The 27,739-nt window shown below is 38.7% G+C and overlaps 1 protein-coding gene across 4 annotated transcripts in view; it reads right to left on the bottom strand.

Annotated features, from left to right (window-relative positions):
* Positions 1 to 27,739, bottom strand: part of MTHFD1L (methylenetetrahydrofolate dehydrogenase (NADP+ dependent) 1 like) — a 151,065-nt gene that overhangs the window by 31,515 nt on the left and 91,811 nt on the right. For all 4 annotated transcript variants that reach the window (XM_026846002.1, XM_026846001.1, XM_026846003.1 and 1 more), the window contains 2 exons: positions 17,952 to 18,059; positions 16,116 to 16,268 (listed from right to left, as the gene is read on the bottom strand). In XM_026846002.1, coding sequence (XP_026701803.1) covers positions 16,116 to 16,268; positions 17,952 to 18,059 — 261 coding nt within the window. The remainder of the gene's footprint in view (positions 1 to 16,115; positions 16,269 to 17,951; positions 18,060 to 27,739) is intronic.

Consider the following 27,739-nt stretch of genomic DNA (forward strand, 5'->3'; position numbering starts at 1 on the left):
TTTGTCACTGCGAGAAGGCCTGAGCAGACCACCTAAGCGCACCTGTCTTGATACCCAAACAATGGAGGCACCCACACAGGCGTGTCTTGGTACTTGGAAGTACATGGCAGTGACAGCCAGAGTGACTGAAAACAATATTTGTTTCCCTTCCTGGTTTTGCCTTGTTTGCTACACTGTTGCAACATTATTCTCTATATTTCTAAAACGAATTTCTGCTCTGAAGGACAGACAGGAAAACAGTGCAGGGAGAAAAAACAAGTGAAGGAAGGAGAATGAGAGGGACTGGAGATCCAAGGGGAAAATATGTCATGTGCAAACATGGATGGTATCAAAGCCACTTGTGAAAAAGTAACCAGCAGGAGCAGAGGAAGGACTAGCTGAACTAACAGACAAATAGCAGAAGGTATCATAAGCAAAATGCAAAGAATGGAGGGATGTGACTTCAGAAGAAAACTACTAAAAGACGGAAAGAACGAATGCTATTACACAGTCCTTATAATCACACTTCGCCAAGACCTGAGAACATGTATTATCTCTAGTATGGTATAAGCAACATTCATCCCAGTAGCCTTAACTTCAGAAACAATTCTGCCCTGGTGCCTATGAACTAGTTAGAATTCCCATTTTGAAAACCTCGAAGTCCAAATAGCCAAAGCAAACAAGGAAAGGAATATTAAGATATCGAGGGTTTCTGAGAAATACATGTTTAAAACAGTAAGGAACTACTTATTAACAATTTATCATATGCATCTTAAAACCCATTCTCCATAGAAATAGGAATCAATATGCCATTGTATCCAAAGCCAAATAATTTTAAATGTAATTAATCTTCTATTCCATGGAAAATATATAGAGCTGGTAAAACTGTGCAAGAAAAAATATCGCTCTTTACAGGCAGTGAAAAGGCAGAAACATTTACACCTGATTTCCTTTTTTACCTTTTTAAGAAATAGTTTTCTTCCATTATTTCTACAGATTAAAAAAACCCCGTTTCAGCAGCTTTCTATAAGATCTAGTACTCCTACAGTTTCTTCTGCAGTTGGGCTCAAATACATCACAAGATACATGAAACAGAAAAGGATGGGTCCAAGATGCACTGATGTTAAACAAACACATTCTTTCTCATTTTAACACTAAAATGTCAATTAGATTTTGACTGTTTTCCATAAAACTACAAAAATTCTTTGAGTTTTGTTGGTTTTCTGTTGGTTTACAACAGCTCCTGCAACTGCATTCATAATTTGTAAGAGAACTACCCTCCTATAGCACCTGCTTTTAATACTTCCTCATAGATTTATCTTCTGAAGTTCTTGCTGCAGTAAATTGCATCAGACTTACTTAATACATGGAACAAAGCTAATATGAAGTACCTGGTAAGGTTTCTCCATGACTTGCATTAGTGATGATCACATTAACTCATCTATTTAGAAAAGCAGAACTAATCACAACATCAAGTGAGAACAGACTCAGATTGTCTTCCTCTAAATGCCTGACGGTTTCTCCTCACTTTACAAATGAGCATTCCAATTTCAGCTTAATACGATCCTGTAGGTAATTTTTCTCATACAAAGTGACACATTAATACAACACATCCAACAGGTCACTCACAGCATTGGCCAATACAAGAGAGATCTTTACACTTCAGTTAAAATGGTTTTAGGTGAAGGTTTGAATTAATTTTACAATTAAAGCAAATATATTCTCTGCAACTGTCAATCTTTTCTTCAAATTTACCCTTAATTTCTCAACTTTTTCTCTGAATTTACCCAAAAATTCCTTGAGGCATCACACAGATTGCCTTTTCACTTTCCTTTCACTTTTCTTTCCCTCCTCCCTAAAACTACAAAAAAAGTTTACTGGAAGGCAAAGTACATTTTATCCAACAATGTTAACAAGTAGAAGCTCATTCTGTGACAAAGGCTAAATTATGTTTTCCAGGGGTCCCATTTGCCAGGAGTACAATACTGCAGACTGTCATGGTTTCTAGAGATTATGCCTGAAGATAATACAGTCAGCAACACCAGCCCATAAACAGTATGGAAGGAGACCTAAGGCAGAGAGCTGAAGATCAGGAAGGGTGCAGTGCTTTTGAGATTGTATTTAGGATGCAAGAGCTGTTTACTGCTCAAGCAAGTAGCCTTAAGAACACACCTTTCATTCAGTACATTCCCTGGCTCACTGCCCCCTGGAAAAAGCCAGAAATACTCTAATTGACATCCCTCCCGACCCTCTGTCCTTTTTGCTAAGCCTGGAAGAACAAAACATGGTGACACTGATGCAAAAGGATGTAATGCTTCATAGTCAAGAAGTAAAACATGGGTTTGAGCAACACAGAGATAGGCCCAGGAAGGCTCCCCTTTACAACTGCACAGACACAAGAAAGGAGGTAACTACACACATGCTTTGGGGGTATGCGTATTCCCACATTTCTGCACAGGCTTTGCAGGAACTTGGAAACACCTACATACTTTGAATGAACTCAGGACAATTCAACGGCATGCTCATTTTGAAATTTTGACCACACAGGAAAAACCCTGCATTTGGACATGTACACCTCTTAGTCCAGGACTGATCCACATAAGAGCATATATGCAGTTATTGGGGTTTTTAATATACAGCTTCCTCTTGGCCAGATCCCCAAAGCTGTAAGTTACACATTCTGTTTCTAATATATGCCATAATTTGGTTTTCCATTTTTTTCCCCATAAAATGCTAAGTTTTATTGTGCCAACAACATAGCTAAATTCTCCCCCTTTAAATAAAAAAAAAAAGTCCTTAAATTGCAATTTGTATTCATGCATATCCTGAGCTAAAGGCAAAAACTGTTCTGTTTGATGGACCAGAAAGCCTACTCTTGATTTCTGTACAATGATGGAATTTCTTTTTTTCGTCCACTGGCTTTTCTGCTTCCCAAACTGGACATATTCCATCCTTTATGTCAAATGTATCAAAATAAAATCTGCCTCCAGCTGCCAAAACAGCTCTAAGGAGAAAAAAGGAAACAAGTCAGGCTTTTGACTGCTATCATGAAGAGCTGATGATCATCTATGAAATTACACTGATTTGTTGCAACATAGTAAAACTGAACACAACTAAGACAAACAATGCATGGTTTAATGCAATGGGTAAAAAAATGCACGTTTTCAATGAAGTCCATAATCCAAACAAAATGGGGATAAACAATAGAATGATGATTCTTTATACTCTCAAATGTTCAACAGAAATCTCTCTTGTTCAGTTACAGAGAAATTTTCCATTAACACCCTACGAACAAACTAGATGCATCCTTCTGTCAACAAATTCATTCTTACAATTCACAATCTTCTGTACTTACAAGCAAATTCTTATTACATCAAAAGATGACTACTCCATTCATTGCATCCCACCTCCAGCAATAACGTGAATTGAGTCAAGTATGTATAAACTGATGGGTGGAAAACTGCCTTTTAAACACATACACAGCCATTCTTAAAACACTTTCAATAAGAAAGAGACACCACTCAAAATGCCTGTCAATGGCAAAGCTGAGTAGGAACTGAATACATTTCATCTGGATACCGATGGAGCTGGATTTGTGTGGGCAGTTACAAAATAGTAAAAAAGACAGGGGAGCAGAAGCACTATGAAAGCACTGCTTTCAAAGAGGCACACATCCTACACAGTAGTAACACTCTTGGAAACCAGAAATTGGATCTGGGCCAAAAGCATGAGTTGGGTGGTGAGAGAAATCTGCAGGACAGCCTTCTGAACAACCACTGACTAAACCAAGACTGGAGATACTCGTAGAGAACTTCTCTGTGACCAGAGAAACGGGGCATTCGTAATCTCGTAATATGAACAGTACTGCATGTAAGATAACCACCAGCATTTTTTTTCCAGTATAACCACCACAGGACCTTGTATTTTGGTTTATTTCATAGATTAAAGAGAGGTAAAAGTCACACCTTTTGTTGTACAGCTTTCTTGACAAACTCCCAGATTAGCACTTCATTTCTGAGCACTGTCAGTTTTTGGCAGTAGTGTACATGCATTGCAAACTTCTAAGCACCAAGAGGCAAGTGCTGCAAATAGAACTGGAGAAAAACAACTCAGTGATACCACCTATGTGATGTTTACTACTTCTTTTTTGGCACTTTTGGGAGTGCATTTGCTACATTGTGATATGTATAGTATTGTCTAAAAGAAAAAAGCATAATATAAGATTTTCTTACACCATGGTATCAGCATTTCTCAAAAATGCTGATAAATTAACACCACTGAGATTCAACACTGTACTTCTGTGAAGCACATTTTAGGTTACAGTACAACAGCCTCAGTGATGTCCCCAAGGATACTTCTCCAGCAGCACTCTTGCTCCTCACAGCAGTCTGAAAATAAGGAGCCAAGCATGAACTTTACGTGGTATTGGATTTCATGCAGTTTTGTGGGAAAGATAAATGAAGAGTAAAATGAGGTCAGGAGATTTATTTTCCTTTATCTAAGATAAGCTTCAAAAAGACTAGAAACAGTACAACTAGCTTCTATAGGTGACAAACTGTCACAGTTCTTCTGACCTAAGTCTACTGATCGGTTTTATTAAGTGAGCAAGTAACAAAACCAGATCATCTCAGCATAAGAGTTTACTGATGATTTACTAAAAGGCAAACACGTTATCTACATTCCTCTGCTGCTTTCATTCACGGTATGCTTATTTGATTGCAACACTGAAACCAGAAAACTACCTCAAAACACACCTAATATTCAGTATTGCAGGATGTTAACCTGCTATGTGTCTTACTACATAAAAAAAGTTTGTCACCTCTGTAAGAGGTATTGCTAGACACATTCCCTAAACATGCATCAATACAGCTTTCTCGTCAACACATACTCAATGCTCCTTCATAGACTGTTTTAGATTATAAAACCAGAATTTAAGGAGAATCAGAAAGAGATTTTCTGAAGATTGAAAGGGATATAAATTATATTCCTGTGACTATCACAAGCCTCCATATGTTTAGTTATTGATGTGTTGGATGCTAAATGATGATCAAAAGTGAGTATCTTTTATGCTATTTTGTATATTTGCAGAAACAAGAATCAGCTGATTTGGACCCAATCATCTTTTTTAAATTGCTGATAGAGACACGTGGTCTCTAACGGAAAAAAGTTAAGTAAAAGCCTATAAAAGTGACATAAAAAATAGTCCCTGATGAACTTAGGGCGGCTGTGCAGAAAAGGGAACCATGACCTGATTACCTAATTCTCACTAATTTTTCTGAAAGCATGTACTCTGAGGTTAAGTTTAGACTCAAGGTCTTCAGAGCATTGCTAAGCTTAAGTAGGACAGCATGCATAGATCTTTAACATTTTAAAAATATTTTTTTCCAATCGCAACATTCCTATATATGGCTGAATAGCTCATTCTGAAGTTCTTCATGTCACCACCTTTTCCTATTAAGCCCAAAGCCCAACTCCTTATGTTGTCTAAAGAAACTTGGTTATTAAATAAAGATGCTGTGGTCAGGCACTCCAGCCTAAAATATCATGCAGTTACAGGATTTTATCTTCACAAAATCCTGAGTCCCTGGAGAAAAACTGTTCAGCCTACAACTAGCTCCAAACTTTGACGTGTTATTAGAAAAACATTATTAAAAATGTGAAATCAGTTTAAAAGGATGTTTCATTTATATTAGGCATTTTTATATGACTTCAAGCAAAAACTGAATGTCCAGCTGCCAGACACTAACCTGTAAAAAGCACTGGTACAGCTAGCATAGGATTATCATCCACTGGATGGTTACAGAGGTAAGAGTTTAAAATGTTTCAAACAAGTCAAACATTGCTGTAAAAGTGAACACCCACACATCTTGTGCTGCATCTCACTCAGATTTCTTGCAGCTGTCCCATACTGCACCACTACCAAGCACATTTCACTGGGAAACACCCAAATGAACAGATGGGTCAAACACAGCCTGCACATGCCAAACCCACGATTTCAGCACTGCGTCAGATAGTGACTTTTAAAGAGCCACCACAGCCAAGCCCGTCTTCACACAGCCCCTTGTACTTCAGTTTGGGAATATCCAACTAACATACATCTTCCAAACATAGGTAAAATAAGCAGACTATAGCTTAGGCTCCACATCAGCCTAAACTTTTCTGTGCTGAGGTGGTTGTAGCTGCTGCTGAGTTCTGGGAGCTATATAATGTTAATGTAATTTTCCTCTATGACAAAAATATACCATAACACAGCTGCTGCACCACAGTCGGCATTCAACAGGTTTCACTGGGTTTGGTCAGATACCTCATACTGATACATTTTCCTATGTAATTGTAGTAACAAAATGGTGAGGAGAGATAAAGTTATTTCTTGCCTTACCTGCCCAACTGTTAGTTCAGACCTGATCATATTTCTTCTTCACAGGCCTATGAAAAGGTTTGGTCTTAGGGGTCCAGTTCCAGGCCAAGAAATAATGTTCTTGGCTTTTACCATGTAAAAGAGAAGGAAGTCTTAAACAGAATTTTCCCAAAGTTGTGTGGAACAGGTATTAAACTGGAGAAGCTTAATCTTGATGTAAAACTGAATACAGTCTTATTCTAAAAAATGTGAGGAGAAAATGGTAGGGAGAAAAGATCAGTCAAGCTGGCAGGTTAAGAGCAGACAGGGGAAGACAAACAGAATCACAGAATCGTTTAGGTTGGAAAAGACCTTTAAGATCATCAAGTTCAACCATAAACCTAACACTGCCAAGTCCACCACTAAACCATGTCCCCCCAAGCACCACACAGCTTCTCAATACCTCCAGGGATGGTGATTAAGCCTGTTCTAGTGCTTAACAACCCTTTTGGTGAATAAATTTTCCCTGACACCCAATCTAAACCTCCCCTGGAACAACTTGAAGCCATTTTCCCTCATTCTATTACTTGGGAGAATAGACTGACACCTTGCTACATCCTCCTTCCAGGTAGTTGTAGAGAGCAAAAAGATCTCCCCTGTCTCCTTTTCTCCAGGCTACACAACCCCAGTTCCCTCAGCCACTCCTTGTAAGACTTGTTCTCAGACTCTTCACCAGCTTCGTTGCCCTTCTTTGGTCACGCTCCGCACCTCAATGTCTTTTTTGCAATGCGGGACCCAAAACTGAACACAGTACTCAAGGTTCAGCCTCACCAGTGCCAAGTACAGGGGGATGATCACTTCCTTGGTCCTGCTGGGCACACTATTTCTGATAGAAGCCAGGATGCTGTTGGCCTTCTTGGCCACACTGCTGGCTCATATTTTACTGTCTGTCAACCAACACCTCCAGGTCCTCCTCCACCAGACAGCTTTCCAGCCACTCCTCCCCAAGCCTGTAGCGTTACATTGGGTAAATGATGACAGTCACATGGCAGCATCAAGCTGTCTCTCCAAATACCAAAATGCTGCATCTGTAGAAGCCTGTAAGTCACTGTTGTACCATGCTGAGAATACTTATTTAAATGGATTTTGCCTGGGAGACCTGTCCTGATCTATAACCCAGTATCAAGGTGGTTTTATGCAACCCTCTCCACAATTGCAGTTAAAGGGTAACACTCTGTTCATGACATTTCAGTTTCAAAAGTGAAGAAAATTGGTCTTTTCAAAGTAAACCCATTACCACTTATCAAAGGCAAAATGCAGTATGCCAATATGTGTACCTTCTTTTTTTAAAAAAATAAGGACACATGAGGAATACCTCAGGAAATACCTTAGAATTTCTGTGTGGGTGAGTGGAGTAGAGAAGGTATAGCAGTATAACCTTATCCTTTAGTGTTATCCACAGAATGTAAGTCAGCCTACTCCAATGGAAATGCAAAGTGATATTATGTGAATGTTGAGTATTATACTTTCTATAAAGCCCATGTCAAAATGTAATAAATTAGAGGAACTCAGATTTTAATTTCTCAATAACTGCTATTTTGTGAAGTATGTGCAGGATGCATTTATTTCAATATAAAACAATGTGGAAAATGTCCTTCTTTCCATAGATAAACTATTTGTTATCTAATAATATATGTATATTTTACTATGTAAAAGTATAACCTATTTTTAACTTCGCATTTTCATGCAGTTTATGGAGAAAATACTTTAAAACAGGAAATCAGAGTCCATTTCCTGTTTTAACAAGGATAATCCCTTGACCAGTAGGCACAAATATTCATTCCTATTAATTAGCACACTATTCATCCTATATTTCAAAAATTAATGAAAGAAAGCAAGTTGCTGGGAACATTATTAAGTTCAAAACATCTTTCATCTTATTTATCCAGAACTCAATAAAACTGTTCAAACACAGACTTGCAGCCTCCAGCTAGGTTCCTGCTATTAGCCTTAAATCACTTTTAGAGTTGCAATAACACTAAGTTGCCAAACTCAAATATACAGCTATCTACATCTGGTAGATAGTTTGTCTTACTGAACAATGTGGAAAAATTTCAGTCATTTGACCCAAACTGTAAAGTTTTTTGCTTCTTACCAAGGAATCAATACTTTTTCTGCAAATCAGCATTTGAAAAACGTATCTGGAAGATTGTTGAAGAGACAATTTTTTTTCTTTAAGTAAGCATAAGATAGCCTCTCAAAAAATATGCATATAGACAGGAGTTTTAAAAAAAGTAAATATTTCTTCCTTAGTGAATGACTGAATCTCTAAATTTCCCATCTGAACCACAAGGTACCTTTTCAGAAACTGATTTTTTTCACCAGAGGAAGCTTATCAAGATGAACAAACAAAAATAGGGAGCATGAAACATAATTTTATTTCATCCCTATATGTCAGACACTGCTGCACCATGGAGAAGCTGCTATGAGATGCATGATTCAGCCACCCGCTTCGCTCTTTGCCATGAAGAACGCCCGGCAAGGCATTAACTAACTGCTCAAACTTGCACATGCCTGTGTTTCCACTGCAACATCCTTATTTCATGTCTGAAGTCATCCATAAAATCTAAGGGCAGTGGTCCAAAATTGCTGCTGGCCTCTGTCCAAGTTGCACTTTCCACTTTTAACTGATACATCTTTGTTAATAGCAAGCCCCATGCAAATAGGCTAATGTACATCGTTCAAAAAACCTTTATCTCCATATGGAATAGCAGTCTCTTGATTTCTTCCTTTCTTAACTGATGCAGTTATATCTATTCTTGCCTGGGATCACGGACTGTAAATCAGAGACAAGGGAATGAAACAGATAGAAAACACAACCACACTTATGGTTAGGTCTTACTGGAACAGACAGCAAGGATCTTAATGACTCCCAGACTCTCTATAGGCCTTGAGCAAACTATGGTTTCACAGAGGTGCCCCCTTTGGCTGCATGCACGCCACAGGTGATTCTCATTTTATTTGCCTACACTAATGGCATTTGCAAGCCTAAGACAGCTGCATTGAATTCATTACATACAATTTCACAGGTCTGATGAGGGCAAGACATTAACAAACACACTGAAGAAAACTGTTTCAGAGCATAATGAGTTATCTTTGTTCCAGCATCACTTAAACTTGTCCACACTAGCCAGGCACTACCCTTGATCAATGAATCCATACTGCCTGAGCTGATGTGTCAAGTCAGCTAATCTTAACTGAAAACATGTGCTAAAGCACTTGTGATCTAGGCATACCAGTTTCAAAAACTCCTCTGCAGCAGCTCTGACTTACCATACCTTCCATGGAGACAGCACAGCTGACCATGCCCTCTGACCCTTTATATGCAAAGCAAAGGAGGCTAGGTAAAATTCCCTCTACAAGGGATGGCAGGCTATCAAAGTGTGCTTTCAGGGTATCACTAAAGTGAAACATGAATGTCACTTTTTGTACTTGTAAATAAGCATCTGTTTTAAGGGACCTATTTAGATAAACTATTTTAAGTTAACAGTGACACTTACTATTTAAGTCTAAGAGCTTGAATACAGTGTTACATTTCTATAGATTTATTTAATATAAATATATTTGGAAAATATGACCTGATTAATACCAGAAATAAACTAGGTTCATTTTTGTTACTAAAAAGTTAATTTTCAAGTGTTTAGAGCCAAATGTAAACATTTGCATCAAAAAATTCTCTGACAAGGCTTAAAATACATTAAGATGGGAAAATAATGTGGACAGTCTGAATAAAAAGAACAAATTTTACAATGGTCATACTGGAATTGTTTATAATGGACGCTGTATTGAGAAAAATATCATCTAATCTAAACATTAAACAGCTTACCAGACCACAGGGTCTGTTTTCTTCTGTGATATGTTGTCTAATGGTTTCATCCTGTCCCAAAACAACAAGTCCTCCTCCAGCTATTCAGTTTGCTGAAATAACACACATGCCTACAGAACTTCTTTTTTCTTCTTAATAGCAAACAGTTCTGCTAACTACAACTGCTGGACTTGGAGGAATATAATGCTAGGTTGAAGGAAGCTATAATAAACTGCAAATTAATTTTGCGGATATGGCCAGCAATGGGACCTTGTCTTTCATTTGGAAAAGGCAATACATTGTAGTATATTATAATGTAGGTTAAATAATGCTTAGTAGCAAACAAACAGAGCAGTCAAGAGACACAGCATGAAATACAGAATCTAAGTACTTTGACTCCATTATGAAGATATTTCCAAATGCCAGTGGAGGAAAAAAGGCTGCTCATTTGTTTCTTCTTTTGTGGGTCTAAGATCATTTGTCTGTGTCATAGCTATGGCAGGGAGATGCAGTGATCTGAAGTATATTTACTCTGTATTTCCAAAAAGCACTGGCTTATGCACATCAGTTTAAAGTAGTTGAAATAAACAGCAATGCTCAGAGCATATGGAAATTTCTGAACTATCTTTTAAATACATTCTTTTCTATGTACTTTCAAGAGGTATTACAGAGACAATAATAAATTTTTCAAACCAGCTAAACACTACTCCTTTTCTCTGCAATTTAAAAAAATCCTTAGTCATCAGCAAGGCATGTTCTGCTCTCCTGTAACATCCATCAATTACTCCCATGACTTCTTCCTGGCTAGATCTTAGATCATGTCATTGTTTCAACTGACGCTTTTGGAATATCTTCAAATCTCTTTTACCCTCATGGCTTTTATTTCAGTACCCTCTCCCAGTTCTCCATGTACATCTTGGATGTGTCTTCAAATCATTTCACAGGTATCTCCTCCCACTGGTATAGCTCTCAATTTAACTTCTTTTCCTTTCCAACCAACCCCATCTTTCCAATCTTTCCCTCAATCTTCTATTCCCATCTTTTCACCACGAATGGCTGTAGTCATTCTTGAAGCTTAACTGTCTCACAGTTCACACACCTGGGACATTCCCAGAGGCTGCCATATACCCCTTTTCATCATTATCAACAACTTTTTCCTCATCCCTTCATTCATTTGGGCCTATTTTGACCCTCTCTGGCCAACCCAATACCACCACACCCACTTCATGCAATCCACCAAGGAACACAGGTGGATTTGCTGCTATTCCACTAACCATCTCTCAGCCTCTAGCTTTTAAACACAACGAACTAAAGCTGGCTGTCCTCACCTTCACTTCCAGCCATTGATTTTACCTATGTGCTCGCCCCCTGCCCTGTCAATTCTACCCTGAACAATTCATCAGCTTTCCATTCAGCATTTCTGCATGTGCACACCTGGTCACTGTACAGGAACGATGTGCCCTGTGTAATTCAGAAAACCTCTCCTCCTTCCCAAGAGAGATTACACCAACTGTAATAAATGCAAAGGCACATCATCTAACACAGGAGAGCGTGGGCTTTTCTTTTCCTGTTAGCATTTTTCAATTTAGAACTACACAGTTGCTAACCTACATTTCCCATGTGAATTTAACTTCATAGCTTTCCTTTTCTGTTGCTTTTTCCACACTTACTGTAGTTATCACAAAACCAGCTTGTGGAGTCTGTGAACACCTAGCTACAACCAGGTAGCTGTTTTTTACAGCTAGCTGTTTGGGGACTTCTGAGCACTGCCACAATAGAGCAACTACACAACACCAGAGGCAGGTGCCAAATGCCACATCAACAAGGATTTTTTTGGACTGAGGGAGTTCAGAATACGTAGCAGAGCACTACTCCTTTGTAAATGATATAAAATTGCATTGTAAGCTAAATGCTTTATAGGGCGAACATCTCACCATCATATGTTTTTGAAAATCACCCTATGTTACACAGATCATCAGGATGAATTAGGCAATCCACCAGTAATTATTCAGCTGTCCCATAAGACAGCCTGAGAGAAGTGACAAAATGACAGTTAGGGGACAACTTGGGCCTCATGCACCACCAGGAAACTGCAATTTCACTTCAGATGGGCCTGGACTCCATCTTATGTTCAACAGACACCCTCAAAACTTAACCTCAGCTCTTAACCACTATGAAAGAAGAAATTCATTCAACAAGGAAGAATATTTTCCTTCTAAAAGTACTCATAAAAATATTTACTTTCAGGGTCTCTTTCCTCTTACAATATTCAGGTAATATTTTAGCAGAACAGTCCTGGCTCTCACCTACAAGCAAATTAGAGTTTTATTGCTCCAATAAACTGATTTCAAACCACAGTGGCTCACCCTAAGAGTTTCTTCCCAGAGGATATAGTTTCAGAACTAGTTCCAGAGACTTGAACTGCTTTCTCTATGGGGAGAAAAATAATTCTTCTGTAATATACCAACCTTTCATCAGATATGTTGATATCTGACGGATGTCAGTTAATTGTGAGAATTTGGGAGCTGGTGTGGTTCCAAAGGTCCACACATTTCCAAAGGGACCTTGCCTGTAATTTTAACCCATTAAAACAAAAGTGTATGGCTTGAAAAGAGTAGTATGTATTTAAAAATCTCACTGTGATTCAAACACAGATATATTACTTGCACCAGTAACTTGCACCAGGCACTTCACAAAGGCAAAAGACAACAGGTTTTGCTTCTATGACCAGCCTGCATTCTTACACATCACATGAAAGAGAACAACAGAAACGTGGCTGAATGTGAGAAAGCATCAAACTGCAATGGCTTTTTGGGTGGGGGTGAAAAGAAACACACATACTACAAAAATCTAATAATTCTCCACCCAAGCATTGCTAGTGAATGACCTCACTGGTTTCCTACATATACTCCAGCAGCCTTCCTGCCATCACTCTGCTGAGCCAAGCAGTGATGTCAACAGTCCACCTGTGAGAGTGATGTAGCCCTCTGGGTCATGGTCGCAGAGAACTTGGATAAAAGCTGTGCCAGTGTTAATTAAATGCACCTCTTGTTTCACTGCTGATTTCCTCCGATAAGGCTCAGCTCATTTTTCCTGGAAAGACTTCCATGCTGTAAGGAACCAGAGCCAACCATAACACAAAACAAATATTGCTTAGAGAATATGAAGACAATATGTTAAATATTTAGTTTAAAAAACAAAATTTGCCCATCAGTGCTGGGGCAAATACAAATCTCATTAATTTACATGTGCTAATGACAAGGTTAAACTACAAATGCTAGTTACTGCAGATAGCTTATTATCTTTCAGTGATACTTATCTCTTTCATTGTAATACTCTTCATGACTAAACTGGAGCAAAATTCTAATAACATGCTTTACCACTGGTAAGTTCTGCTGGGTTAGAGTGCAAGGAGCTCATCCAGGAAGAAGTATGCTTTAAGAATGAAGCTCAACATTTAATTAGCATCAGAATTATCACAACAATTTTAACAAAGGTATTGCCCAATAGCATTTATTCTGCTATCAAAAAGGTCTTAGCTGTAAGAAGGCTCTAAGCAGCTTCAGTATTAAGGATCATTTTCCATTAATACAAGTAGCCAGCAAGTAATGAAAGGAAAAAATACATGCTGCTCCTTTTTTCCTATATAAAGAAATATAATCCACGGTCATGACCGGATGCTTTCACCATATGCTGTCACCAGGATTTCTGTAATCCCTCTGCTCATAGCATCTGACCTTCAGCCACTTTAAGCCTTCAAGACATGTCCTTTTATACTTGCTTTGTTCTTGTAGACAATTTTCAGATAGCTTTATTAGTAAGAGAGCTGTCAACAGAAGACTCTCAGTTTTGGAACCTGACATCAAAAAATATTCCTTCTTGCACAACTTAGAAAGTACCATAGCCGTAAGACTTAATTGCTGACAGCAACACACACAAAAAATCAGAAAATGGCAAAACAGAAAAGTGATCTCAAAAGTAGTGGTACAACTCTATTATAGAGAGTTTATTTCCTGATGATCAGAACTCTCAATTCTGAAAGGCAGCAAGTTGGACCACTTGCCATGAATTTCATTCTAGAGAAAGAATTGCATGGGAAGGATGTTAGGAATACAGTCATATTCACTCATTCGTTTTGATTTGTAGCAATTGTGATAGTTCCAAGGAATATTCTGTCCCACATTCCTGAGTGTTAGCTAAATCTTCCAACCAACCAATCCATGTCTATTTAGATTTTTAGCTCTTGGGGATCTTATGTTTATATAGTACCCTGCCCCACTGCCTATCCAGTTCCTGATATTGGAAGTTCTATGGCTATACGACCTCTCACCAAAATCAGAGTAACTAACTTGGACATATTTTTTACATTCTCCCCACATAAGAAAGCCCATATATAAAATGTCCTTCATAAAAGAACCGTATTTTTTGGTTCTAGGCAGAAACTGAAAATGAGAGGTAATCATTTAACTGGTCTATACTGCTCCTATGGACAGTTCCCATGGATTTATGAGGCTGAACTACAGCTAGTTTTTGTTAAAGTGTGAAGAGTGTGTCTCATTCAGAATGCACAACCCAAGAACATTTTACTCTGACATCCTACAGAATAGCTCCCTCAAGGATTTGGGTAGTTACTGTCCATTCTTCACATCCACTCCTTCTCACAACTTTATGACATAAAACTTCCGGTGCAAACTTGAATCCAGGCCATGAAGGAGACACTAGAACTTCTGACAAATTTTATTATGTCACCAGCAATTGGAATTTGGTCTTACACAGTTTAAATACACAGCTGTGCTTCCCGTCTGGTGGATGCGCATAGCGTGGCCATGCAGAAGGAAAGCATATCCCCAAGTCCACTGAGTTAAAGTGACACAGCTTCCTGAACTCCAGGAACTCTCCTGGTCAGAAAGTACTTCCTTCCTTGTTTCAAACACTTGATTGTTTCAGGGGGAATGCAAAACAATAGATTAGAAACTTTCAACCTTTCCTAAGTGTACTGCTACACAAGGAAATCAGGCCATGATCTGGGAAGATGAGATAACATTGGGAGAGTACTCTTTTCGGAAATGCAATGGTTTTTGCATCCCTTCTCTAGCACCATCCCATGAATCAGCTACATATAAGTAATAATTCATGCTATGAGATGTCAGATGCAGTTCAACTACTGTTTGGAGTAAGATGTACATGGTTGGCAAAAGGCATGAGCTAAATAGCTTCTCAGCTACTTTGATAAATCACATCAGTGAAGAAAATATCAGGAGCTTTCTAATCTGAGTGTACTAAGGACAGGTAGAAGGAAAGGATGACAATTGCCTCTTTTTAGCACCTCATTGTTTAAATCTCTAGAAAGGATAAAGAATGTGCTACTACCTCTGCAGTTAGAAATCTATCCCTTCCCACCATAACTTAGTTTTACAGAACCAGCAGAGATGTTCACAAGGACTGGGAATAGATCAGGCTCATCAGCTGAAAACTAATAATTTTAATCATACACTTTTTCCTAACACAATTCCTTTCATCTAAATACATTACTGAATGTTTTGTAATGACGGATGAAAGATTTAACATTTAGAATACAGTCACGTAACTACAGTTATTTACAGACTGCAATTTGAATAAGGAAAGACAATGGACTTGTAAATTAATTTTCCTGCAGCATTAGGGTGCCTAAGTATCCTAGACTAATTGAAGAACATCAGAAAAGGAACCAACGACAAGAGTCATTCTCTCCAGACCCCATACTCAAAGGTCTTACATTTTCCTAATTCTCTTTTCCTATCAGTGTAGAGCTACAAAAAGTGTGAGGATAAAATTATTATTAAAACCCCCAAAACTCACCTGGTTCTACACATTATTTTTAGAGTCAAACAGGAAATCCACTTCCCTGACAATCTGGGTCAAAGGGAGTGATTGAACTGAATACTCTGCACTCACCGTTCCTACCAAAGGGTAGATGAATCCTGCCCCAATACTGGCTCGCACATCGCTAATCGGCAGAATGAAACCAGTGGGAACACCCTTCCTCTCAGGCTGATGGGAGAGGGATAGGTGAGTTTTTGCCATACAAATAGGAAGATTTCCAAATCCCTATCAAAAAAGGGAAATAAAATAAAAATGTTTTCAATATTACAGTAAAGACAGAATATGTTTTCACTTTGTTATCAGTATCTTCTAGAAACCCTAAAATCCACATAGCAATAGTTACTCCCAGTTTCTTAACAATTAATATTTCAGAAATAGAATACTGTGTTTCACATGATATTCTCTGTCAGTTCAGGCCTCTGTCTCCTTGCCGTAGTGATATCCAGTTTCTAGAGTGGGTTCTCAATCTAGAGTTAGATGCAGAAGTTGCCTACACAACAGCTAGAGTGTGCTATTTTCAGAAAGGGTGTACAATGTGTACCACACTGAACAAAAAACCTAGAGCAACTCAGTAAAACTCCAGTATGGTGCTTCTCTCTGGGCTTTAATGACCTAGTTAGATACCTATTTGAGACCAGGATTCATACTGCAAAACTCTCTAAGGGTAATGATGCTTTGCTTTGTTTTTCAACAGGACAAAAACTGCATGAGGTGATGGCACTCACTTCACTAGTTACTCAAAAGTGGGAGAAAATCAGGGGAAGGCTCTCAGCATCACCCCTCACACTATTTGTCTCCCAGGTTACTGAGTAACCTTGAGTCAGGCACCTTCCACTCTTCTGTTCAATTCCTTGACAAACAGAGATGCAATTCACAAAGCCAGGAGGAGAGGTGGCACTGCAGCCTCTGCAGCTCAGTGCTGATGTCAATACTTCAGTGGCATTGTGAAAACATATCCTAATACTGCTAATGTTTAGATTAAAAAATGGATTAGAGAATCACAGCAGGAAAAGATAAAGACTTGGAATATTTTCTTCAAGCACACTAAGTAAGCTTCTCTTCCATCTAGAAAATCAAATTAATTCTCAGGAGATTTGCGTTATAGAGAAGACAGCTATACTTCTGTCTGTCTGACCAGGCTGATAAAGTACTCTCAGGAATTTTTCCATGACACATCATCCATGGTTTCTATGTTCCGACAGAAAGGCTCCAGTCATGTTTACATGCAGAAGGCATTCCATTACAGAATATACATTCACCTCTCTACATGAAAAGAGTTTCAAAACTATTTTCAGACTATAACAAAGCCCACTCCCCACATGCTTTAGGAACAGTGATCTATTTCACCTTCTAGGATTTATAACCCCTTGAACAGAAGAAAAACAAAAGATTTTACAAGTATCAGGAGCTTTGTTTTTAATGCGCATAGCTTTGCACAAGTCTTTTTGTGTCTGCAAACTTATTTGTTGCTGTTACAAATATTCATGTTAAAACTGGGCACAATCACTCACTGCTACTTTTGCAGATGTGCAGTTGTCACATTTAAGGCAGTAACCCAAAATTACTGCTCTGCATAGAAAGCACAGAGTTTCATCAACAATCTCAAAATTGTTCCAAACACCATATGTATCTTATTGGAGATAGCTTTCAAGGTTAAAACCATTCTGTTCTATCTAATCTAATCTAATCTAATCTAATCTAATCTAATCTAATCTAATCTAATCTAATCTAATCTAATCTAATCTAAACCAATCCATACTGACCCCTACAGTTTAGCACCATGGGTAAACTCACGCCTTTTAGCAAAGCTTGACTGAACACTCTGATCTGAGAGCCTTTTACACCCTGAGGTTTCCTAAGACTCTCATCCAGCAGGTACCTGACTGCATAATTTACTGGTGTTCTTACCTGCCGGGTATAACGATCAACTTGTGACTGCGCAGCGGGAGACAACTCTATATCCTGAGCTCCATACACCTTCTGAGCAATGATCCTTATTTTTTCAACAATAGGAAGCTGCAGAGACAAGGAAACAATACAAGGATGAACATTAGCCAAGGAAAACTAGGATCTCGTTTGCTGAGTGAGAAATCTGAATCTCCCATTTAGATTCGTCCTTGTTAATCAAGCTTGCTGAAGCACGAAACAAAGGGCACTGGTCATGGATCTGATATTCAGCTACAGGTACATGAATCACAGTCATGATTTCAGCCACTCCATCATTTAGGAACTGCAGAATTTGTGCATTACAAAGTTAACAACATGATCTTACACTCTTGCCTAAAGCGGGGAAAGAAAATTATTGCCATGTAGTTTTAAGAATCAAGAGCTAACACACACTGCAGATAGAAGGAGGCAAGCTCCACTGGGTTAACAGGGATCACTAGAGAAATAAATTTCATTTCACAATAAAGACAACCTGTATAATGAGTGGACAAGACAAGGTAGCAGGCAGCCAGGGAAAATTCCTCTGAGAAGCAAGGATTTGTAGCAGAAAATTCCTAACCCATCAACTGCTCCTTTGATTGCAATTTTTTTTTGTTTTTTTATTCTCTTCTCACCTCCTATCCTTCCTAACATATGTATTTTGAACTGTAGCATTGATAAAGCACTTTGGCACTTAAAATATTAAAGCATTCTAAGATACACTTTGAAATTACAAGTCACTAAGTTCAACCCCAGTCTCCACGGGTATCCACATCATGTCATTCAGCTCAAATTGAACCTGTGTTATGCCCTTATGACTTCTACCTTTTGAAGGTAGATGCAGACTCTCCCACCATTTGGGCTGTTAGACATCCTTTCACAGATTTTAATCAGACATTTTTTTGAGATCAGATCAGATCAGGCACTGACAATTTATGCCATCATTTGTTTGTTTCAAGTGAACAGCTCTTTCCTCTTTCTCTCTCCTTTTGTTTTGAATGATGTTGGAGACCGCAATTGTGACCCCTATAGTTTAGTTTGAACAGGCCAACCTCTTAAAGTTCGTTCAATAGCAACAGGATGATGGAGGAAGGATCATACCACCAGTTCAGCTACTTCAGTACTGACCACAGCCAGAGATGTGTGCAATACTTCAGGGAACATCCCATCAGTAATTTGTACTCAGCATATTTAATTAACAAGACATGTGGAAGAAGTGTTGAAAAAAATCTAAAGAGACACCACTTGCGGAAGAAGACCTGCTAATCTCAAGCAATACAAAAAGCACCAGAACATAAAATAGCAGTATTTCATTTTATTCCAACAAAGGCAAGAAATTGGTTTGTGAATAACAAACTCAACCTGGTGCATTTATAGGAAGTTCCACAGTTAATCACATTTTTGTAATGCCTGTCTAGAAGTAATGGTTTTCCTGCAAAGATACATCAGTTGAATGGTTTGTGACAGACTGACCTTTTTTGTATTTATGATTGAATTTTACAAAAATTAGAGTAGTCTGCCTTTACATTAATAAAGAACTCCAGTAACAGAGACATCATAAGAAAAGAACCTTGCCAGATTTTCAAGTAGCTTAAGGCAGTTAAGAGCTACTAAGGCTCAAATAAAATCCCCCCTCAGATATGAAATTTCAAAGTGAGGTTTAAAGATGTTCCACAAGACATTTTCTGAACATGCTGATTATATGATTACTGAACCTTAATTGGGTGGAATGATGTCACATTCCTGACTTCAGGGTTTTTACAGGAATCCAAGAAGTGCTAAAAAATCTAATGAGGATTGGAGATAACACATTGCAAATATCCTTGATATAATTCCTGGAAGGATTAAGCTGAATGGAATACTCAGTGACATGGATAGTCATCACACGATGATACTTCTTTCAGGTTGATTTTTAACTATGTTCATAACCACAGCAGTTTTGAACACAGTGGAGGAAATGCAAAATGTGTCCATTAATTTGCCTTTTAGGTGCTGTTTGCTTGCAGTCAAGGACTAACAGCAACAGCAAAGGCAAAAGAAATTCTACTCCCTGTTCTCAGTAGGCCAACATCAAAACTAACAGCTTTCTGGTTAAACGTCTGTCAATTCATTGAGCTGGAGATGTTAATTTAGATTCAACTAGCATTTGTGTCAAAATATTTCAAACTAATTTGACAGCAGCATAATTATTATGCCCTTAGTCTCCTTTCAGTGACCATAACTGTAGTTTCCAAATGAAACCTAGCAGGACTCTGGCCAACATTAGAGGACACTGCTTTAATGACAGTGGTGGCAGTCTGCTCCTCCTGGAATGTGTGCAACACCTTGCATGACTCAGTCTGAGCTGGACAGTCAGACAATATCCCTACAGACTTAGGGTTTTGGTTTTGTTTGGGGTTATTGTTGGGGTTTTTTTTTAACCAGAATTTCAGATATTTTTTCAGGCCAGTACCCACACCTCAAACTTTGCAAATGTAACCTCAGAAGGCTCACCAGCAGGGCAGCAGTTGTGGGAGTTTGAATGGCAAACAAAAGCGGTTTTCTGAGACCATCACACATTTTTGCAAGGCACATGCATACAAATGGTAGGGCAACATGCACAGTCTCAGAGGAGAATTTCAGCCTATTTAGTCTCACAACACAGACAGATGAGTCCTGGCTGAGCCTAATTCAGACAGAAACCAGGAGGGAGGCAGGAATGCCCTCTACACATTAACACAGCCCATGCATGCACACACTATTAGACATGCTTCTTTCCTAAAATCTCAGGAGTAGGGAAAGGAGTACACTACACTGTGCTAAGGATCCACCTGTTTCCTAGCATTTAGTAGGACTGTAAAGGAATTATCTATTTAGAATCACAACATAACAGCATTTCAAGCTAAAAAGCTTCCCGTGTTTCAATTATCAATTAATACTGTTGGGAAATTTCATTTTAATTTAACTTAAAGAAGTATCTTCCAAAGAAAAGTTACCTAGTACTTTACATGGGAATTTTTTTTTTCTTGAAAAAAACATAATGGTATTTCTCAGAAAAGAAGCTCTAATAATTCAAGAGACTTTTTACATATATGCCATGGCAGAAGCCTGGATGTTTACAAGACACTTGTAGGAACAATTCTTACTTTTTCTTATCTGGTCTTTAGGGCAAGTTTAGCTTTAGGTTTTCAACACATCACTGTGGAAATACTCTCACTGATGGGCACAGGCATCGACCATATGTAGTAACGCTTCACAGTGCTAACCCATATGGAAAAGTGCTTGGCTGAATTCAAAAGGGCTGAAAAATATGAGGCATACTGCACAATTAACTAAATCATTAAGGGATTTTTAAGCTGGATTTTTGCTTCAGTTTATACCAGACTCTTCTAAAAAAAATGAGAGTTACATATTTGTACCGTAAACACCTTGGTCAAATATCTGCCAGCAGAAATGTATGACCTAGAAAAGTCATTTCACATCTCTCACTATTTCTGTCTGAGAATTTTCCACAATGGCCTAGGATATTCCTGAATCAGTTCAGTTGTTCATTCCCACTGGCAAACTACAAAGTGGCACCCTCAGGTATGCTGATGCAACTCTTTGCAGGCCACCAGTAAAACAATCTTAATGAGGGTGAACTCTCATCCAAATGGTGTGTTGATGCACCTGTATGAACAGCAACTTAAGTTTCACAGCACCTCTGCTATCTAGACAGCTGCAGCGATGATGGTATTATAAAACGTGCAGAATGTCAAAAGCATGAAAGATTTAGGATCAGCAATAAAAGCTGTTGTTCTTCTCATTTCCCTTATGTAAGTTTGTGAATGTCACACAACGAAGTACATTTAGGTGGAGAACAGGTGACAGATACACAATAGGCAGCATGGATTTAGACCAAAACTGACGTTTATAGACGCGCAACTACGTATTAGTACTAATGCTGAAAGAATTGCAGCAGTTTCTGAGAAAATGATAGTATGAAATACTCAATGTAAATTTATATCGAACATAAGAATGTGCTACGGGGCCACACAGTATAAGTAGCTGCTGACAGTTAAGTAGCTTTGATGCTTCTCTCAGAATCAAACCACCTCCCCATCCCTGCCAGATATACTGTGTGTTTCTGAAATCCCACACATTCAAGAGCTACCAAAGCCATATGCTTCTTCTGAGGCAAGCACAAACACACGTGCTTGTTGAGGCTGCCAAGCACCCACACCATAAACAGGATTATCTCCTTGGCTAAAGCATAACAAGTGCTACAGCAAAAGTGCACAAACTGCTTTCACAAATCTGTGTGGCTGTACACTTCATTACTTGACAGAGAATGATTAAACCAAGAAATCAGCGCTGATAAAGAGGAGAACCTGTCATTCCCAAGACTGAATTGATTATCCAAGATGAAATCACACCAGTGTCACCCAGCCACACTGCTACTTCCAGGCCATCCCCCCTGCAAGATGTGATGTTAGTGCAAATTGGTGCTGCTTATTACAGTGTTCTTCCAATACTATGAACAGCAAGGTTTTTACCAAAATGTAATTTAACAGTGTTTTATTTCTGCTAGCCTTTCCTCATATTTTCTTCACTCTTCATCTCTTTCTTCAGTTATAACAGCAGACTGTGGATTATCATTTTTCCATGAGAGGCTTGATGAGGATTCCCATGGACAGCAGGCTAGCTTCAACAGACCCTCCTTTATCCTCCCTTCCTCTGCTGCTCACACTCATCCATGTGCCAGTGCAACTGAGAGGGCAGCACCGCTGTTTGTGCAGCTGCACATACCAGAGAAAGCAATACAGGGGGGGAAAAAAGAGTAATCCAGATCAGTTCACACATCCAGTTTACCATAAAGACAAAGCCAGTATAAAGCAGAGAGACAGAGATGGCTTAAATACTATCTCTACATAAAGAATTGCTCAAACTTCAAATCTGATCACTGGTATGTACCAGCAGAAATAGTGAGTTGGGACAGGGACATGTGGCTTGGGCTGATATTCTTGAAATCAGTCTTGTTGGCAGAAGTCAGTATCATGTGAAACGAAACATGCAGATTACCAGGGACCTGGCTCGGGACTGTGCTCAGGATTCCCACCTTTTGTATCCTAATCTGAACACCTGACTTTGAGCTCTTTGGCTACTGGAGAAAGGAGTTCATCTTTTTAACTCATCACGTCCAATCCCTGAGACTGCTTAAAATAATCCCCATTCCTTTCCTCCTTCCTTTCTTCTGCTGTTAAACATTCCCCCTAACTTCCTCAACAAAAGAGAGTCCAACAGAAAATGTCTCCAAAAAGCCAGAGTCAAAAGCAGTAAATCCATAGTCATACTTCATTCCACTAGGTTGCAACTAAATCACACTACTATGAGAAGCACTGGTGTTATCTAGCCTAAATTGCATACCTTAAGTGAACACCTGTTAGTGCAGCACTGTCTGAAAAAACACAGTAATACAACATAAATATTTAAAACTATTAATCTCTGAGAAAACTTAAGATTCTGCTGAAAAACATGCATTTAACCAGAGAATATACAAAAGCACTATTCACTTGTTACTTAGACATTTAATACCTCAAGTTCTTTAAACATCCACTTTAGTCTCATTGTTTATTTTTAATTATGAGATCACCAGTTTAATAATGAGGTCACAATCACTGGGTTTATTGTTGCTAACCTGATTGTGTTTTAACAGAAATTCTTAAAATAGTTTAAAATTCAAGGCAGTGGTACTTTTAAAAAAAAAAAACCAAAAAAAAACCTTATGTATTCACTGAAAGCAATAATAAAGAATCTCTGGTTGGCTAAGTGAAACAGTATGCAGACATCACTCATTCCTCTTCTTGGGAAGGTTGCCAAATGAAAACATGTGATAGGAGTATGGCTGAAGGTGCTGTGTGGGGTGACAGAGTGCAGTGGTAAAGCAATAGCTGACTCTGCACATTTGAACTTCTACTTCTAGCTTTTTCCCCTGGATAAAATAAAACCACATTTATTAAAGTATGTCTATATTCTGGTTCCAGAAGATCTGGAGCTGACAAAAGGATTCCCAAGTCCTTAGCACTCCTCTTCCTTTGTTGGCACAAGACAAGAGTTTGTTTTTTAATTTGTGGAAAAGCACATTCAGTCAAGTTAAACTGTTCATGAATCAACACCTAAGCCTGTGGCCTTAGAGATTTATTTTCCATTTCCCCAACTTTGAAACCCCAGCTGTGCCTAAGAAAATGGTTTCACCCAAAGAATATGAAAATAATGAAAACAAACATAAAAGTGCAGTGCTGTCAAGAGCTTGTATCCACACAAAAAAAGAGAGAGTGGAAGAAAGATAGCTACAACCCTAGAACACCCAATTCAGTGAAAGAAGTGTCCAGACTCCACCAAAATCTCTTTGATGGGAGTGGGAGGAGAGGCTGGTACAGCCCTGTGGAATTCCTCTTTAATGTGGCTTCACTGCTAGATGGCTTACTAGCAGTAGGGTGGGGGGAAAGAGTTTAAAAAACTAGCATACCCTGGAGGACAGCACAGCCTGCATTTCAAGATGAGAAATGTCTCTGTAGTTTATTAGGAAAAGTTTCAGTAAGGAGCATAATTTTATTTATTCCTACTCCAGCAGTGCCTAAGGATCTTCCATTGGGTCCATACATGACTGAACTCTATGGGTATCTCAGAGGGGTCTAAGGCTAGCATCAAAACATAAAACTCTGCTGGCAGTGGTTCTCTCTGCGTTATCTTCTCCTCCATGCTCTGACCAGAGTCTCCAATAACAAGAATGAGCTGTGAGTAATGAAGTAGGGAAGAGACTGGTCAGTGGAGAAGGCGGCTTCTTGGTGAATGTACTAGGAGAAGGGGAGTGGCTCTAAGAGGAAGGCAGAGTCAAGAAGGGCTCATGGAGCATGGGTTTGAGGACACTGACCTCCAAGGGAATGACCTAAGGCAGAGTGTTTCTCCTCATCTGTAAATTGGCCATCCTTTCAACTGAATGGGGGCAGATGTCAGGGGTATTTTCTGTTTCCTCCACTAATACCATGAAGCCACCAAACCATGAAAGCCATCCATTGTGTGTCTGCTGTCACATCAGCCCAACATACCTCTGTTCTTTTGCCTAGGAGGTGATGCTGATCCTGCCTCATGCCACATGGCTGTCCTTCCCTTCTCTTCTATCTCCTGGAGTGTTAGCCCACTGCGCTCCAGGTGCCTTGCAGGAAGCAGCAATGCACCTCTTAAAAACCTAATGCCTACCTTCATTGAGACCTGTGTTTCCTCTCCCTGTTGAGGAGGGCTGCTATAAGTCAAGGGAGAGTTCACCACAGAAGAAAAGAAGAGACCATGACAGTGAGAGAAGGCAGGTTACTCAACAGGCGTGCATTAGCGGGGAATACAGGTTCCCCTACCCTGTCAAGAACAGGCACTGAAGCCAGAGAAATTTGGGAATGGGATGCATATCTTTACATCCTTTCCTATCCTCCCCCTAGTTATCTAAACTTGCTTTTAATGGGTCAGTCAACTTTATTTTGAGTAATAGCTTTCTGCTGCAACTTAAGGACCCATACTTCAAGAAAAGTGAACCCAGAAGGGAAGTGAACAGTGATAAGAGAGTTGATATTTTGATATTTTCCATATGTAGCAAGAATATATATTAAAAAACCCCACAGACTATTTCATAGAGAGTTCAGGAGGCCTTTAAAACAAACCCATCCTCCAAACACTGAAGAGAGATACTCGGCAAGAAACCAATTCAATAGTAAAATAAGAGAAGTTAGCGTGAATGGAGGCAAAAATCCATATTAAAACCACACGCTACTGTAGTATTTATTACAACTACTACCAATAATCTTTTAAACTATGTTATAAACTCTGGAGCCTATCATATGAAAACACATCCTTGCTCCTGAACCCCCCCTGCTTTGTGCAATTCTTAATAATGTAAGAATTTCATGGTACACTGCACCTGTTAATATCTTTTTCTTACCCTTTTAAAGTGACAACAGTTCTGGTGTTATTTGTCAGAGGTCACTTCTTGACACTGACACACATATGCACTCTTAAAATCATACATGCAGCTATTTTTTGCACTGCCCTCAAAAAACACTTGAAGCTTATTCTGTTCTCACTTCAATTCCTGAAAAACATTCGTTCATCTAATACCAAATGTCAAACAAACCCTTGCTAGAATCAGGAAGTATTAAAAAAATAAAAAGTACAAGCATCAGCTACTAGGATAAAAACAAAATCTTGCTTGCTTACAGAAACAAAGAGAACCCAAAAAGCAATCTAAAAATGGGACTACAGAACACTGTGTCATGTAGAGACACCCGAGGAAGTTTAAACAGACTGAATGAGATGCTTCAAGGAATATAACCACGTTAGCATAGTCTTCTAATTAGACTAGCTTGCTATGATTCTCAACAGGACTGCTTAGCTGAGCCCGAGTCCTGAACTGACACAACTGTGTTGTGTCCACTGTCTAAAATTGCTCATTTGGTACATGCTTGTGTATCACAGGACAAGATGGTATAAATGTATAAACATACCTCAGGATTTAAAAAAAAAAAAAAATAGCTGATCCTCAACTTTTTACCAGTATTTGACAGATCTAAAAAAGATTTTCTTGTTCTTCTCACATTACACCTATTTGTAAACACCTTTCAATGAAGTCTTTGCTTTCAGATATACGTTTGGAAATTACATAAAGAACTGTAGAGAGGCATGCCATTTGGGAAAAAGCTAAAAAGAGCCCAATTGATCTGGACTATCCTCTAATCGGATGTCTGACTGTACATTAACAATACAGTTTGATGCAAACTTTGGTCTAAGTAGTAAAAAAGAATCTAAACAAATTTTACATACAGGGGGTTGTGTTTTGTTTTAAAATTCCCCCGGGTAACGATTTCTAACAAAATGTCAAAATGTTGAATAAACCTATTATGCCTACAGTGGTCTGTGCTGTTGGAAGTTGTTCTAATTACCACCAGCTTTGGAAGCAAATTCTGATGAAGTTTTCCAGAGTGAGGAAAACAAAATGCACAGACATTAAAGGACTAAACAGAGACATAAAGTAAAGGGAAGAACAGAGTAATCTCATAAAGACAGAGACATGCATGAAGTGGTAGTGGTTTTATGCAGAATATTTCCCCCTTTGACCTTCCAAAGGGGAAAGGAAAAAAAAAAAATAAACCAAACCACACCACACCAAAGCTAACCCCTTCAAACGAGGTAACTAGGACTTAACAGTATTCAAGTAACTGGACAAATCTGGCAGTCACTAGGAAGATGAAGGATGGAACTATGTCCTTTACTTACATCCCCTTTAGGCTCAATGACGGTGAAATTACCTGTCTGAATCCCATCTTACTACCTCTTATCTCTCAATTTTCTGTCATAGTTACCACTTCAAACAATAGAAATCAGTTCTCTAAGCTGCTACATCAAAAAATCCTATTACAACCTTAATTATTATGTGGGTAGGCTCATTTGAAAAAGGTGGCTTTTCTTCATGTCTCTGTGAGCCCAGTGACCAAATGACCTACCATAATGACAAGTGACAGCATGGCTGTTTCACTCTCCTACTTCCAACTGCCTTAGTCCCCATCCTTTGCACAGTAAGAATGAAACAGAAGCCTGAACTTTACACTTTACTGTTTTTGTTGGCCTGAATGTACCTTTTTACAGCATTTTAAAATCTTTATATGTTTTTATAAAATCCCTTCAACATATTTTTGAGGCTTATAATACTTGTATTAAGTTACGGGATATTAAGTTGATGTAAAGATGTGATTCATACCCTTTGTGCT

Source organism: Athene cunicularia (assembly GCF_003259725.1).
Source record: "Athene cunicularia isolate RWA chromosome 3 unlocalized genomic scaffold, athCun1 chr3_part1, whole genome shotgun sequence".
Lineage (NCBI taxonomy): Eukaryota > Metazoa > Chordata > Aves > Strigiformes > Strigidae > Athene > Athene cunicularia.